Source organism: Rhincodon typus, chromosome 3 (assembly GCF_021869965.1).
Source record: "Rhincodon typus isolate 14 chromosome 3, sRhiTyp1.1, whole genome shotgun sequence".
NCBI lineage: Eukaryota > Metazoa > Chordata > Chondrichthyes > Orectolobiformes > Rhincodontidae > Rhincodon > Rhincodon typus.
The window spans coordinates 26480529-26498346 of NC_063334.1; the positions used below are offsets into that span (position 1 = coordinate 26480529).

At 41.1% G+C, this 17818-nt stretch overlaps 1 protein-coding gene across 9 annotated transcripts in view; it reads left to right on the plus strand.

Moving 5' to 3' along the window:
- LOC109910664 (tight junction protein ZO-2) overlaps positions 1–17818 on the plus strand; it is a 118410-nt gene that overhangs the window by 30690 nt on the left and 69902 nt on the right. Inside the window, exon 1 of one of the 9 annotated variants that reach the window (XM_048619263.1) lies at positions 9652–9673. The exons of 7 other annotated variants lie outside the window; for them this stretch is intronic. Coding sequence is in view for 1 of the 2 variants with exons in the window: in XM_048619229.1 (XP_048475186.1) it covers positions 9919–9942 (24 nt within the window). In the remaining variant the exon portion in view is untranslated. Of the gene's footprint in view, positions 1–9651; positions 9674–9912; positions 9943–17818 lie in introns of those variants that run through there. One more of the 9 variants, XM_048619229.1, reaches the window with a different exon arrangement.

A 17818-nucleotide genomic window follows, 5' to 3' on the forward strand; every position in this document is an offset into this window, starting at 1 on the left:
GTCCAGGTGAACTTAAGGTTGGGGTGGAAGGTGTTGGTGAAGTGGATGAACTGTTCGAGCTCCTCGTGGGAGCACGAGGCGGCGCCGATACAGTCATCAATGTAACGGAGGAAGAGGTGGGGTTTGGGGCCGGTGTAGGTACGGAAGAGGGATTGTTCCACGTAACCTACAAAGAGGCAGGCGTAGCTTGGGCCCATGCGGGTACCCATGGCTACCCCCTTTGTCTGTAGGAAGTGGGAGGAATTGAAAGAGAAGTTGTTGAGGGTGAGGACGAGTTCGGCTAAGCGGATGAGGGTGTCAGTGGAGGGGGACTGGTCGGGCCTGCGGGACAGGAAGAAGCGGAGGGCTTTAAGGCCATCTGCATGGGGAATGCAGGTGTAGAGGGACTGGACGTCCATAGTAAAGATGAGGTGTTGGGGACCGGGGAATTGGAAGTTCTGGAGGAGGTGGAGGGCGTGGGTGGTGTCACAGACATAGGTAGGGAGTTCCTGGACCAAGGGGGAGATAATGACGACTCAATTATGACTTGTTTAAGATCAGGCTTGACTTAGTGGGGACTTTATCCTTGCACACTCCCACCCACCAACACCAACACCACCACCACCACCACCCCGTTCTTGTGTAATTGGGTTCAATTGGGCGGGCGACACGGTGGCACAGTGGTTAGCACTGCTGCTTCACAGCGCCAGGAACCTGGGTTCGATTCCAGCCTCGGGCGACTGTCTATGTGGAGTTTGCACATTCTCCCCGTGTCTGCATGGGTGTTCTCCGGGTGCTCCGGAGTCCTCCCACAGTCCAAAGATGTGCAGGTTGGGCGGATTGGCCATGGTAAATTGCCCGTAGTGTTCCGGGAGGTAGAGGGTGTATATTAGGTGGGTCATAGGGGGATGGATCTGGGTGGGATGCTCTGAGGTTCGGTGTGGACTTGTTGGGCTGAAGGGCCTGTTTCCACTCTGTAGGGATTCTAATTCTAATTCTAATTTTCAACCCAAAATCTTGAGCTGGATTTTACATGGCCCTGAGGGCTGTCTGGGAGGATGTATATTTATGGGTAAAGGGTATTGTGCAAACTAGGTATGTGCCTAACTCATCCTGATTATTTTTTTTTTAAACCATGTTTTGGAATTGGGGTGAGTGCTAAAATCTGTAGCCCACCTGCTATATCTAAATTAAGGGTCAATGGAGCATTGTTTGAAAAATTCAATTGACTCCCAAATTACCTTGCCCATGCTGTAATATGGTTGGTTTCCCAAATCTGATATGATGTTTGCCTTTACCTGATGCAGTTATGTGTATGTTATCCTTTGTAACAAACTGGGTGTGAATATCATGGTATCTAAGAATCCAACAACCCTTTATTGCAGCTAACTGTTATACACAAATGTTTGAGTTACATGACGCTTCCAGTAGTGTCATGCTTAAAGTGTTCCCAGGGTAAGCTGGAGCATGAAACCATTATGCTCCCAGGTCACATGTTATGATGCAGTGATGATAACATGAACATGTCTCTTTTAAAAGTGTTACTGACTGAGGCATAACAGAAGACCTGATTTTTTTTTTTAAAAAAAAAAAGTTTAGAAACTGTGAGAAGGAAGGGTACTATCTTTTTGAGAAGTGCCTTTCACAAAGTACCTGCTCAGGCCCCTCGTCATTCCTTTTCATGGTGCTTGCAGCCTCTGCATTGCAAAAACTCCATCTCTCATTGCCTAGAGCCCCCTTGCCCCCACGCCCTACATTTGCCTCACTGATCTGACCAATGGGCTGCTCTCCATGAGCCTGCTTGCAATCCTGACCATGCTTCCTACAGAGCAGCCCACTGAGTCTGTAAGAGCAAGCACTCCTGAAGAGTGGGACCTCTCCTGTCTGCAATGGTCGTCCAGTTCTACCTTTTAGTAACGCTGGCTGTAGCATTATCTTAGAAGTTATACTGGTGGTGGATGTGTATTTTTCTTCAGTAGGTTTATAACCAAATTTACAAGAGTTTGTCTTGGGGGGAGGAGGAAAGAGTTATAGGCAAAAATAGCCCCTCATCTAATGCTGACACTGTCAAAGTACAGTCCTCTGGTTAAAATAAATATCCCATAGAATGCATTTGATAAATGTAAAGACTACTGCATTTGATTACAAATATTTCCATTTGAAAACTGCAATGTTTTTGATTGCAAATTTTAAGAATAAAGTATTCTTTTCTCTTAAAAGAAAAGAAAATCAAGGTCCCATCAGGTATATCTGAAAGACATGACACTATTTCTAAGAGGTGATGCTTTCTCCCTGCTCTCTTGAAGCTAATGTTAGATCTTTACCAATATCACAAAAACAGATAATTGCATTTGGTCCTTTTTGGGATCTTCAGTGGAAAAATTGGTTGCTATTTTCTACATTTTTAAAGTGGTTTCTCCACTTTTTCTTCCTGTATCTTAGTAGCATTATGTTTTGGATTATGCTGAGATTGTGAAAGATGCAAGTTGAAGATGATCCATAATTTTGCAGATGATATAATGTTTAGTGCAAATTTGGAACTTTAGAAGAAAGTAACTTCTGGGGGATATTTATTGACAAGAAATGAAGATATAATAGAATAAGCTGAACCATCTACTTGTAATACAAATTCAATGTTTTTAAAACCGTAAAAGTATAGACTCAAAACACTTTTTTTAAAAAAAAAAATTTCCTTTTAACTTTATAAAAAAGCTTCTGTTTAGTAACCAAAACATAGTGACTGGTCTTAGTCAGATATCTGGCATCTCGGTAGGTTTAAGTCACTTGTAACTTCATCTTTTGGGTTGGAACTGCAGATAGGTTCTTCCTGGAGTTATCTCACACCTGCTTAATTGCACTTTGCTTTAAGTAACTTTTTTTCAGGGTTTTAGTCCCAAACCAGAATTGTTGGGATATCATTAAGCTTTCACTGTAAGGTAACCTGCTTAACGATACATCCTTCCATTGTCAGGAGCACAGCTCTGTATATAGCTATCCAATTCAGAGGACTTCACAGGACTGAGCTAAACTTGAGGTCAAAACAAAACTGTGACTGACTTGTATATCTTGTTCTGTAGTAAAACTCTGCTAATATACACATTCTCTCCCTTTTATTTTCCAACCCTCCCTCCCTCTGCCTAGCCCTATCTCCAGCCCTACAACCTTTTTAAGAGACCTAAGCAATCTTCCAATTCTACCCTCTTGAGCATCCCCAGTATTAATTATGTACCATTAGTGAGTGTGTCTTCACCTGTTGAGGTTGGTTGGCTCGCCGAGCTGGTTTGTTGTTCCACAGACGTTTCGTTACCGTGCTTGGTAACATCCTCAGTGCAGCCTCTGAAACGTCGGTGTGTTTTCCCGCCTGGTTTTTAAACTCGGGTCCATTGCGATGGATTGCCTCACTTCCGGGTTTCCTCTGTAGCGGAATGTATATGGGGTCGAGTTCAATGTGTTTATTAATAGCATGCTTCGTGGAGTGCCATGCTGCCAGGAATTCTCGTGCTTGTCTCTGCCTAGCCTGTCCCAGGATCTTGGTGCTGTCCCAATCAAAGCCGTGGTTTTCCTTGTCCATGTGGATTGAGATGAGTGAGTATTGGTCGTGTCTTTTTGTAGCCAGTTGGTGTTCATGACCAATACTCACTCATCTCAATCCACGTGGACAAGGAGAACCACGACTTCGACTGGGACAGCACCAAGATCCTGGGACAGACTAGGCAGAGACAAGCACGAGAATTCCTGGAAGCCTGGCACTCCACGAAGCATGCTATTAATAAACGCATTGAACTCGAACCCATATACGTTCCGCTACAGAGGAAACCCGGAAGTGAGGCAATCCATCGCAACGGACCCCAGAGTTTAAAAGCCAGGCGGGAAAACACACCAACGCTTCATCAGAGGCTGCACTGAGGATGTTACCAAGCACGGTAACGAAACGTCTGCGGAACAACAAACCAGCTCGACGAGCCAACCAACCTCAACATCTACAACCCGAGCTACAGATCTACTCCAAAACCTGTTTTCACCTGCTTAGCTTTAATTTCCTCATTAAAAATTACTGCCTCCCTTTCTCTTCTTTTTTTCTTTTAAAAGATGCCATTTTAAAAGCTTTCTCTTTAAGCAAGCTTTTAATCACCTAATATTTCAAGATGTGACTCAGTATAATAGAAGCATTTTGGGATGTTTTATGTGGGGAAACTGATGCCTGACTGGGTCAGTGATAACTTCCTGCAAAAAAAAAAGTAGTTGTTGCACATTAGAAGTCATGGCCAATATGGGCTCTTGAACTACAGTACTTGATTGCCAGGCATGTGGTGGGTGAGGCAGAAAAGAATAATTTAAGGTTTTGTGGATCCTGGTGGAGAGTCCCTGAATTGTGATGCATTAGGTCTCGCCAATGGCTAGGAAAGGCTAGATAAACTGAGCTGCTTGGGATTTTAATATACTTTTGGTGTTAGTGATTTCTCTACATCTGCATATCTAGTCAAGAAATGTTAACTGAGATTCCCTCAGTCCTGCACTGGGTGTGTCGTCCTCCTGGATATTTGTGTTGTAATGTCTAAATTAGGACTTGAGAGCTCACAATCTTCTTGACCTGGGTGAGCATGTTATCCACTGAGCCACAACTCTCACCTCAATATATACATAGGCCACTGACCTGTTATGTACCTTTTTTACTTTGAAGGGAGCAGCTTTGGATAACAGTAAAATTCTATTTGATTCAAGCGCGATGCTTAACGCAAATCACTCTATCTCTTTGTTACTTAACAGTCAGAATATGACAGTTTGTATATCATTAGAAGCTGATGGAGCTAGATGTGATAATTCATCTGTCTGTTATTGTGTGCAAACATTTTCCGATTTTTCTTTTGAACTTGATTTCCTGACTTTGAAGTTTATTTTTCTATGCAATATGACCCTGCAGTGAAACCTGAGGAAAGACTTGATGTTTATGTAACCAAAACGTGTACAAATTGATCTTTAAAACAAGTTGGCACACTTGCCTAACACACTGTTTCAGTACTTGCTGTACATTCAGGAGAGAAACACAGCATTGTGCTAGGAATAAAAGCCTTACTTTTCAAAAAAAAAAGTTGATTTTCTTCAGTGTTTTGGTTTCCTTGAAAACCTGGCAACGCTTTTGCTCAAGAATTTTTATAACCAGCCTCTGCCATGCTTCTGATGGGAATAAAACTGACAAAAACAATGACAAAGGGGAGAGGCGAGTTCTTTGTGGACAATGTCTTTTCTCAGCCTGTACTTCTCACAGAATTCTGTACAAAATAATTTGTATTGCAATTTGTGTCAGAGATGGAAAATGTGTTTGTGTATAGCTTGGAAAAGGAGAAGTAGCATTCTTGAGTATATTTCCACTTTTTTGAAAAAAAAATTAAAGGAGCATAATTAAGTAGCAATATATCAAACTGCTTTATTTTTAACTAATAATATTTAACTGTACTTGAGTGGATAGGATAGTTGCCCAAATCAGTGAAGAATAGATGCAAGGGATATATTAATTCTGCCAAGTCTTTTTTTTTCACTGCAATAATCCTCAAATAGGGCATTGAGCCAAAAGAGACACCATCAGTTTGCAATAGTTACAAACGAATCCAATAGAAAACTCGGGAGAAAATTCTTCTTCACCCAGACCTTGGTGAGACTGTGGAGCTCGCTACTACATGGAGTGATTTGAGGTGAATAGTTTGGGTATTTAAGGGGAAGCTGGATAAACATATATGACTGAGGAATAGAAGGATATGCTGCAGGATAAAGAAAATGGGGAAGATTCTTCATTTTGAATCCCTACAGTGTGGAAGCAGGGTCATTCAACCCAAGAGTCCGTACGGACCCTCCAAAGAGCATCCCACCCCCACCTTATCCCTGTAATCCTGCATATCCCACAGCTAATCCACTTAGCCTGCACATCTTTAGATACCCTGGGTAATGTAGCATGGCCAGTCCATTGTAACCTGCATATCTTTGGACCGTGGGAGGAAACTGGAGCACCTAGAGGGAGCCCATGCAGATATGTGGAGAATATGCAAACTCCACACACGGTCACCATAGGGTGGAATTGAACCTGAGTCCCTGATGTTGATACAGCAGTGCTAGCCACTGAGCCACTGTACCACTGTTCTTGTGCATAAAATGCCAACCTGGGCTAGATGAACTGAATTGTCTCATTCTTTTTGTTCTACATTTAGGTATTATTATTTCTGTACATTTGACTAAATCTCAAGAAATTGACTTTTTGTAAGCTTCCAAATAGCTGCCATCACCCAACATTTTAAGACACTTGAAATAATCATTTTGAGACTAAACCTTAAAGCAAGCTACCTGAATTGTTGTCTTATCAAAATGTAACACTTTCCATGCACTGTATGACTGGAACAGGCCAATGCATGCACCTTTGCTGTAGATGGTGCAATAATGGCATGGTCCTATCCCTTTGTCATTCATATTACAGCAGTGCTGTGTTGGCCAGGCACCAATTCTGAAGCCCAGGGCATTCTGGGCAGGTGTGAGAAAGGCTCATTGTAACAAACTAGTGAACTTGGCATGGAATGATTATTGTCAGACTAGTCACTTAGTCCAAGTGCAAACCAGTTCAGATGGGTTTCCACGAACAAACTATTTCAGTAGCAGCAAGGATAATGCAGATGTACACAGTCTAGTAAATCTCCACTGCACTCAAGGTTTGGACATCTGTGCAGTGCCCAGAATTGATCACAATGCTACAACTGACACACATGGTTTGTGCATTCTACCACTTTTTTTTAATGAAACCAAGGAACCTGCATCCATTTTTGACAGCCTTCTCAAATGATCCTGTCTGCTTTCTGTAGACTGATGCATGTGAACTCTCAGGATTCTGTTTCTATACATAAGCTTTTACAACAGCACTGTTTTAGTGCATTCCAGTGCTGTCTCCTGGCTGGCCTCTCATTTTGCACCCTCTGTAAACTTGAGCTTTTCCAAAATTCTGCTGTCTTTAGCCTAACACACCCATGTCTATCACTGAACTGCACTGGATCCCAGTAGGAATGTGTCTTTTAATATTTTTTTTAAAAAAAATCTTTGTTTCCCTTGCATCACCCCTTCCACATCACTCTAATCATCTCCAGCCCTACACCCTCTGAAGCCTCTTTCTCTGTAGTTCTGGCCTCTTGCACATCCCTCATTTTATTTTGTTCCTTCACTGCTAACCATTTCCTCAGCTGCCTTTTGACTGAAAAGGTTAAATTCTCTACGGCATTCTACACGTTCTCCTTGAGGGGGACAGATATTGACTTCGTGGTAATGTCACTGGTCTAGAACTGTAGAAGTTCAGGCTATGTACTGGAGACGCAGGTTTAAATAATACAATTGCAGCTATTGCAACTTAAATTCATTTAAATCTGAAATATAAAGTCAGTCTCCATTTCGGGGTCACCATTACAATCAATGATTGATTGTGATTTTTAAAAAAAAAAAAAAAATCTGCTTTCACTGATTGTCCATTTAATGGAGAAAATCTACCATCTTTACCTGGTCTTGCCTGCCTGGCATGTGACTCCAGACCCACATTAGTGTGGCTCATAATTGCCCACTGAAATGTCCCAGCAATGTCCACATCCCATGAATTTTTCTGAAGGAAGATGCTCCTTTTAAAGCCCACTTATTTGACACAATTTTTGGTTAGCTGTTGTAATACCTGTTTGGATTGGTGTTGAATAATGTTAACGGTCCTGTGAGGTGCTTTGGGATGTGAAAGGTACTGTAGAAATAAAAGTTGTTGTTATATTACTTTTTATCACTTGTCCTCCCAAAGGAAAATATTACTTGAAATCCTTATTTTAGCCAGTTACTAATTGATCTGTCTTCTAAATGCACCGGTGAGTTCTATTCCATGTCCACAATTTTTTGAAAATTTATATTTGAGTAATGTTTTGTAGGGTTTAGTACAGAGAACACCAATGTAGGTGGCATTATTAGTATTGTGCAAAATTCTATTGTCATGGGCACCAGTTGCAATCCATTTCTTTAATTTCATTAGTTGAATGTCAGTGAATTAATCCAGTCTTAACAATCAGATGACTGGTTGTATTTGAAAAATCATTCAATTGGATTAGTGGTTTTAATATTGAACAATGGCTATAATGAATCTGACTGGTTTTTAAAGTGGTCTCAAATACATGTTTTCAATAGGTGCTTTGTAAAAAGCGTTGGGGTGGGACAGTTAAATATGTCGATGGTGCTTTCCACTATAGTATTCAAGTTTGCACTCGTGTAGTAAATGTAGAAAGTTTTACAAATCACTTAACTGCCACAAAAAAAGTAGGATTTTACGTAGGCCCAAAAATCTCCTAGTGATTTTGCTGAAAGTCATTCCTATTTATTAAAAGAAATGATAGGTATGTCAGAACTTTTTTGAGGGGTTTTGATAAGGGAAGAAATTTATTTCTTCAAGTGGAAGGTTTGATAAGCAGGAGATTGTTTTAAAACAAACTAGTTTTAAAACAATGGGATACTCGACCAGTTGTAGTGACCTAGAAGTGAAATCAACAGTGACCTTCCAAAGGAAGGTGATGTATATTTAAGAAGCAAGGGAATTGCAAGGCTGCAAGAGAGAATCTTGCTACTTTGCTGGAGTAGGATAGTTGTTTCAAAGAGCTGGCACAGGCAAGACTCTCTGTATCTCGGCCCTGCAATGGCCTGAACGGCTTTCTTTGCTGCTTTGAAAGCTTGCTTTAATATGCAGTATGTGTCAAGGTTATTAACACCAAGAACAATACTCCACTGTTGGAAGATTAATAGTCGTTTCAAATGAAACAATTTTTGGAAGGAAACGTCACACTTGTCTAAACTATACCCATAGTACTTCCACTTTACTGACCTGCACTATAAGTATACGTGCTACAAAGATTTAGCACGTTCTTGGAGCATCTAATTGTCAGGTGATCAACTCTAGTTGGATGCAGATCTTGAAGTAAATCGCTTAATCTTCCACCTGACTGTCTGTCTCTCTCATCCAGTCTAATAGCCTATTTCCCATCTACTATACTCTTTACATTAATGCGTTAACAATTTACATATTTTAAGTGAACATTTTTGCGATGTTTTTATTTGGGGGGAGGGGTATTTGTGGAAGTTTAAAAATATATTTTGCTGTTTGGCTGTAGCTTCCAGCAGCGTCGAGGACTCGAGAGTAATTCGGTTGAGTTGGCAACTCCTCTCTTTCTCTTCAGTTTGAATAAGATCAATAATGAAAAATTGAACTGAAATCGGATCCAAGTCAACGAGGATTGACAGTCTCTTTTTCTCTCTCTGTCTGTCTCTCTCTCTCTCTCTCTCTCATAATTGAAGCAAACTTTCAAGTGAATTCGCCCCAAATAAGTCGTTTTAAAACAAACTCTTTTTTCCAGAAAAATCTGTTGGTTCCTATCGATTACAAGGTCGGAAATATAGGGTCTGGCGGGCGGATTTTGTTTTTACAGTTAATATAATCGTTCCGGGAAGATGAAAGCGGTGGCAACATTTTTTTTAAATCAGTTGAATCTTCAGACGTTGGGTTGAGGAAATGGATGTCCTTTTTTTTTTGGTTCAGTTTGTCCCCTGTGTGTTGGGAACTGAGCTAAGTCAAGGTGTGGATTCATTGCTTCTGTAATGTGGAGGGGGGAAGCCAAGGTATTGCTGAGTGCCACTAACAAACAAAAAGGTAACAGTGGAAAAGGCAAACTCTATGAAATGTTTGTCGTCTTTGTTTTTTTTCAAATAAGTTACCAGAGGTGAACCCTGTTTCAAACTTTAAGGGAAAGTTTTTCACACATTTTCTTTCAAACTTCAACATTTGTTTTTTTTTTGGAAGAGTTGGAGTCTCCAGGTGTTGAGGGGAAAAACCCAGGTGTCTCCTTCATAGTTCCTGTAGTTTTTTTTTAAATCTGTCTGTTGATCTCTTTTAAAATGGCTGTCAGGTTCCAGGACCAGGCAAGTGTTGTGTGGAAATAATGCATGATTTTTAAAAATCTTTTTCAAACTTTTTTTTTAAAAATGTTGTCTAAAGTTTATATCTCCAGCTTCAATTTGTCAGAGACTCCCAGTTTAGATAAGCGTTTATCTTCTGTGTTAGGGCTGTATTGGTTGTACACTGCTAAATCAGAAAAGGTGTGTTCAGCTGGCTAGGGTTTTAACGTTTGTGTCTCTCTCCCCATCTGTGCTGTGTACAAATGAAGGCAGAAGCTGGAATCTGTCAAAGTTGTGCCTGTTTCTTTATTTAATCCATCAATGTCTCTCTAGATCAATAGTGTATAATGTGATACTGCTAATTTTATACAAATAACGTGACTTATCTGGTGCCAAGAGCAGTTGTTATACAGGTACTTAATTCCTTTTACCTTGCTGCAATATTTTGTACAAAGAATTACAATTGGGCAGTTTTTTTTCCACAGTAACTATTTTTCATGAATAATTAAAACATCGAATGTGGCTGACTGAGTAGCATGCTGTCTCCTTCCTTTGGATGGTTGTGGGTCAAAGGCTTTGTTCAGAGGCTCTATAAAATTGGAGAGCACAGAATAAAGCTATTTAGCCTATTGTACTTGTGCAGACTCTTCCTTCTTTCTGAATGAACTGCTCAATTAATCCCCATCCTCTTACCCCAACATGCTTCTTTGAACATCTAAACTCTGCTACCGGAGCAGAACAGTACTGAAGGAGTGCTGAACTGTGGCAGATGCTGTCTCTTGGATGAGGCAGTAAACTGGGGAAAAACCAAAAGAACTGCGGATGCTGTAAATCGGGAACAAAAACAAAGTTACTGGAAAAGCTCAGCAGGTCTGGCAGCATCTGTGAAGGAGAAAACAGAGTTAACGTTTCGGGTCTGGTGACCCTTCCTCAGAACCCGCTAAACTGCGGACCTGTCTGTCCATCTTTTTTTTTTGGTTTGTTGTAAAATGATCCAAGAATTACTTCAAAGAACAACTTTGGGAGTGTTATCCTCAGTGACTTGGCCAATATTCATCCCTCAAATGGATGAACTGGATATTTATTTAGTTATAGATTGTGGGATCTTACTGAACTCAATTGATTGCAAGTTTCCCTAAATTACAGCAGTGGCTACCCTTCAAAAAGTACTCTGCTTAGCTGTAAAGAGCTCTGGGTCATTCTGAGATTGTAAAAGATGCTATAAATATATGGTGCATGCCTGTTTCTTTAGACTGCAGTTTAACAGGAATGGTAATGAAAACAAATATAACTGGACTGCTGGTTTTACTGAAAGGGGAAAAACTGACAATGAAGCAGCAATCTGTGCTGATTCTTTGACTTTCCTCACTTTAAAAATTTTCAACTTCGCAATGTATTTACTTGAGTACTACAATATATCCTATTCATTAATGTGCCCTTAAAATAAAAAAAGATTGCCGAGATTAGAGAAACAGAGTTAGGAGGATGGAGTGTTGTGTTTTATAGGAGGGAAATCTGTATATTTTATGTAGTCTAAAAGTTTTAGTGGAGCTGTGATCCGATAATGCCGCAGTAAGGCAATGAGTATCTGGAACCAACAGAATCAAACAGTCTGCTCCCTACCCAATGAAAAACAAAGGTTGAAAAAGAAACAGAGGGACAACAAAGAACGAAATCTGCTAAATTGCAGTCAACCCAGGAACAGAAGACAAATAGTGAGTGGAGAGCAATGGCATATAAGAACGATTTTTGTTATTTTTGTTTTAAAGTTTAAGAACAATTTGCTACTTGTAGAAATGAGAGCCCACCCTCCTTTTCTGGCAGGAGGGGCTAAGCAGCATTGCAGGAAGAATAAATTTCTTCATTTTCACAATCTTTATACTGTTAAGTAACAAGTCTGGAAGAATGAGGGCTGCTAGTCTAGTGGTTTATGGCATAGTAATACAAATCACCAAGGAACTTGTGGCAATTTCTCAATTTTGTTTTTAAATCCATTCATGGGATGTGGGCATTGTTGGCTAGGCCAGCATTTAATACCCATCGCTAATTGTCCATGAAGATGCTGGTGAGCTGCCTTCTTGAACTACTACAGTTCATATGCTAGAGGAAGACCCACAATGCCATCAGGGAGGAAATTCCAGCATTTTGACTCAAACAGCGAAGGAACAGCAATGTATTCCCAAATCAGGATGGTGAATGGCTTGGATAGGAAATTGCAAGTGATGGTTTTCCCATGTATCTGCTGCCCCTGACCTTCTAAATGGTGCTGTCTAAGGAGCCTTGGTGAATTTCTGCAGTGCGTCCTGTAGATGGTGTACACTGCAGCTTTTGAATGGTGTCAATCAAACAGGCTGCTTTGTTCTGGATGATGTTAAGCTTTTTGAGTGTTGTTGGAGCTGCACCCATCAGGCAAGTAGAGAGTATTCCATCACACTCCTGACATTTGCCTTGTAGATTGTGGACGTGTAGCTCTTGAAGAGTCATCTAGACTCGAACTGTTAGCTTGTGCTCTCTCCGTGGATGCTGCCTGACCTGCTGTGATCTCCAGCATTTTGTTTTCAAATGGTGAACAGGCTTTGGGGAGTCAGGAGAGGAGTTATTCCATGCACGGTTCTTGTAGCATAGTATCTAGATGGCTGGTCTACTTCATTTCCTGACCAGGTGGTAACCCCCAAGGCATTGTGAATGGAGGAATTCCAGTGATAGTAATTCTGTTGAATGTCAAGGGGTGACTGTTGATCTTCTCTTGAAGATGGTCACTCCCTGGCATTTGTGTGGCACAATTATTACTTGCCACTCCTCAACCCAAACCTCTACATTGTCCAGGTCTTGCTGCATTTGAACATGGACTGCTTCAGTATCTGAGGAATTGTGACTGATGCTGACTTTTTTTGTAATGGAGGGAAGGTTATTGATGAAGCAACAGAAGACGATTGGGTCTAGGACATTACTGAGAGGAATTCTTGGGGAATCTCAATCCTCCTAACAAGTTGTTGGATAACATGTATTTATAATGGTGAACATGCTAGTTTAGCAACAAAACTGGGTTTTAAATTTTTAAAGTAATTGTTTTAATATTGACATTTCAATAAGTAAATATGTCACTCTTCCTATTTTGGAACTCCTATATCCTAGTGGACCCTAATGAAACCACAGAAGAACATAATTGTGAAAACTTCCACTGGCAGGCAGAGTCCATATTTGGTGTTGTGCCAATAAAGAAATGCACAGAAACACATTGGCAGATGATGACCTGTTTAACACGTGTCTCTTGCATTGCTGTTGTCTCATGTCAGGACTTGTGTCGAATTGCCATATCATTATAATGAAGTGGTTTAATAGGATCGACATAGAGAAGATGTTTACACTATTGGCCAACCAAAGCTTGACATTAGTCACTGATAAATCTCCTCTGGAATTTGGGCTAAACTGGTTACCTTTTGAAGGTGGGAGGAATGTGAAATTACTACCACGTGGAATCGTCAAAACAAATAGCAGAGAAGCATTTAAAGAGAAAACTAAATACACATGAGGGAGAAGGACATACTGAGGGTGGGAGAAAGCTCATGTGGATCATTTAAAAACCAGTATGGGACAATTGGGCAAAATGCCCTGTTTCTGTATTATACATTCTAGGTAACAAACTAACAAAATTAGCTAACGTGTCAAGGTGTTTTATTGGAAATTTAAACAATAAATTTGTATTATAAATTAATGATCTGGACAAAGGAACAGAGGGTATTATTGCTAAGTTTGCAGATGACACAAAGATGGGTGCAGAGACTGGTAGTGTTGAGGAAGTGGGAGGCTGCAGAAAGACTTAGACAGGCTAGCAGAGTGGGCAAAGAAGTGGCAGATGGAATACAACATGGGGAAAGTGTGAGGTTATGCACTTTGGTAGGAAGAACAGAGGGGCAGACTATTTTCTAAATGGGGAAAGGTTTTGGAAATCCTGAAGCGCAAAGGAACTTCAGAGTCCTAGTTCAGGATTTTCTTAATGTTAACATGCAAGTTCAGTTGGCAGTTAGGAGGGCAAGTGCAATGTTTAGCATTCATTTCAAGAGGTCTAGAATGAAAAAGCAGAGATATACAGCCTGAGCAGTACAAGGCTGTAGTCAGACCACACTTGGAATATTTTATAAATGGTTTTGTAGCCCTTTTATTTGAGGAAGGTTATGCTGGCCTTGGAGGGAGTCTGGGGGAGGTTTGCAAGAATGATCTTGGGGAGAAGGGTTTGTCATATGAAGAGTGGTTGAGGACTCTGGATCTGTACTCTGAGTTTAGTAGGATGAGCGGGGTGGGTGGGGGAGATGTGGGGGAAATCTCATGGAAAATTGCAGAGCACTAATAGGCCTGCATTGGAATTTCTTCAGCCAGAAGATGGCGAATCTGTGGAACTCAATGCCATAGAATGCTGAGCGTGTAGTTAAGACAGAGATAGTCCTTGATTAGTAAGGGGATCAAAGATTACATGGAGAAGGCAGGAGAGTGGGGTTGAGAAACTGATCCAACTGCCTAATTCTGCTTCTATCTTATGGCAAGCCACAGTGGAGATTGGGAGAGGTAACTGAAAACTGATTAAGATGAAAGAAGCCTCAAATTCTGAGGATTTCCTGAGTAATTAGGGAGTTCCACAGAGGAATGAAGGTCGTTGAAGGCAAAGGGTAAGTGCTCAGAAATCCAGAGTCTGAAAATTGAAGGATGTAATGAAGAAGCAGATTGCAAAGTGAGGGAGGTAGTGCAAAGCAGATGGGGAAATGAGGTTTGACGTTTTTTTTGTGCTGGCTGATGGGGAGTACATGTGAGCGAGTGGCCCTTGTTGCATGACAAGATAATGGGTGACAGAATGTTTTGAATGAAATGGGATTTGGGGAGGTGACGGAATGTATCTACAATCTTTGTTTCTCCTTCTACAGTTATCACAAAGTAAAAGCCAGCAATGTTTAGGGGTGAATATGATGTGGCATTTGAAAATCCCAGGCCAAGGATACTAGGTTTGATTTTTGTCTGATTTAAGAACAAAGAACAATACAGCATAGGAACAGGCCCTTTGGCCCTCCAAGCCTGCATCACCACATTTTGCCCTTCCGTACTAAAACTGTCTTCGCTTACAGGATCCGTATCCCTCTGTTCTGTTACTTTTCATGTATTCATCAAGGTGCTTCTTGATTGCTGCTGTTGTGTCTGCTTCCACCACCTCTGGCAGCACGTTCCAGGCACTTGCTACCCTTTTGTGGGAAAACGTTGCCTCGCACATCTCTCTTAAACTTTCTCCCCTTGCAGCTTGAACCTGTGGCACCTAATAATTGACCCCTCCACCCTGGGAGGGGGGGAAAGAAGCCTCATACTTTCTAATCTATCTATGCCAGTCACAATCTTTTAAACTTCTATTAGGTTGTCTTTCAACCTCTTGTGTTCCAATGAAAACAAACCCCGTCTATCCAACCTTTCTTCATACCTGAAATCTTCCATAGCAGGCAACATCCTGGTGAATCTTTTTCTGTACACTCTCCAAAGTATCCACGTCTTTCTGGTAGTGTGGTGATCAGAACTGAACGCAATATTCCATGTGTGGCCTGACTACAGTTCTGTAATGCTGCAGCATAATTTGTCTATCTCTATACTCAATGCCCCTGCCTATGAAGGCAAGCATGCCCTAAACCTTTTTTTAACCAACTTGTCTACCTCCGCTGCCACCTTCAGTGATCTGTGAACCTGCATATCAATACTCTTGGGTTCTGCCATTCACTGTATAACTTCCACCTGGTACTTGACCTTCCCAAATGCATCACCTCACATGTGGAATCCCTAGTGGTGGTAGCACGTTCACCTTGTAATTTAAGTAGCTGGGGCAATATGCACTTCCTAGAATCATGGAATCCCTACAGTCTGGAAGGAGGCTTTTTGGCCCATTGAGTCCACACTGACCCTCTGAGCATCCCACCCAAAGCACCTCCCCTCCAATTATAATGCTGCAATTTCCATGGCTAATCCACCTTGCCTACACTTCCCTGGACATTTATGGGCAATTTAGCATGGCCAATCACATAACTTGCGTATCTTTGAGAGGAAACTAGAGCCCCCACGCACACACTGAGAGAACATGAAAACTCCACACAGACCGCCTGAGAATAGAATCTACCTGGTTCCCTATTGCTGTGCGATAGCACTGACCACCATGCTGCAGTTGTTGCAGTTTTGTTTGCAGCTGTGGGTTGTGATGGTATGGGATCCATCACGTGACTGATAAATCTCTTGCTTTTGCCACCTGCCAGTTGTGTTTTTTTTTTTCTGGAAAATTTTGGTTGGTTGGTACTTTGGTTGTGTTCTGAATGCACTATCCAAATCCTGGGGTAGGAGGCTGGAGCTTCAGGCTCAGAATTGGAGACATTGCCCAACTGCACAACAACTAATGTCCTTTAGGGAAGGAAACTGCCATCCTTAGTCTGGCCTACCTGTGACTGCAGACCCACAGCAATGTGGTTGACTCACAACTGCCCTCTGGGCAATTAGGGATGGGCAATAAATGCTGTCTAGCCAATGACACCCTCATCTCGTGAATGTGTAAAGAAAGAAAAAAATAGACCTCAAAACTCAATTGTAGGGGAAAAAAAGGAGCTGTTTATTTGAAGGAAGCTTTACTTGTACATGAAGTCAATCTGATGACTTGTATGCTGCCAAATACAATTAATATGCCTGCTATCTTTCATATATTGATAAGAGTTTGCAAGGGGTGATGAAATTACTGGTTTAAAAGGATCCGCCTGTCTGGCAACATTACTTTACTTTTCATGTGTTTGTGCCTGTGAGTTTTTATTTTTGTCACTTTTTTGTTTCTGTAGTATTTCCAGTTGAATGTGGCAATCTGGAGATCACAGCTTAAATACCAAGCCTCCAGGAGGTCCAGGTTCAAGTCCCACTTGTTCCAGAGGTGTGTAATAACACCTTTTGATCAGTGATTCGAAAATACTTTTTTTTTTCCAGATCTTCTCCTCCTTTTCTCCCTTCCCCAACCCCTCCACTCCAATTTTATCAGATTCACCACTCCTCACCATTTGTGACACAGCTTTTAAGGCCAAGTTTCTGACTAATGTTTATCCCTCAACCAACATTACTTTTTAGAAGTAGATTATCTGGTAATTACTGCATTGCTTTTTGTGGGACAATGCTATTCCCAAATTGGCTACATTTCCTGCCCTCCAATAGCTACTGCTCACACTTTTTAGAAGTGCGTCTATTGGCTCCAGTTAAACAACTGAAGGTGGCAAAAGATGCTATATAAATTAAAAATCCTTTCAAATTATCAATGTGAACTGAATAGCAATACTAATTACATCTGGCGAGAACATCTTGAAATCCTGATAACTAGGTTACTCCACGTGTGGAATAATGCACTAAAGCTTCCTTGGATGTGATCAATTTTTGGGTAATGTACAGTACTAGAGATTTTTAAATTCTAACAATTTTCTTTCCCCTACGATGGGGGACTTCAAGACTAGGTGGCTTATTTTTAAGGTGAGAGAAGGATTTGATAAGGACATGAGCATCTTTTTTATTTTTACACAGTTGTTTTGTGTGTGGAATGAACTTCGAGGAAATGGTGGATGTGGGTACGGTTGCAATGTTTTAAAAGACATTTTGAATAAGTAGGTGAACAGGAACAGTTTGGAGAGCCAAGCACAAGCAGGTGGGATTGGTTTAGAGACAACAAGGTGCAGGGCTGGATGAACACAGCAGGCCAAGCAGCATCATAGGAGCAGAATTGGGATTATGGTCAGTCTGAAGGGTCTGTTTCTGTTCTGTGACTCTATCGTGCTGTGACTCTATCACACTATAACAAAATAAGGTTTGAGTATTCTTTTTCTTTCCTCTAGAATTCTAATTGCTGACTCTGCTCTAA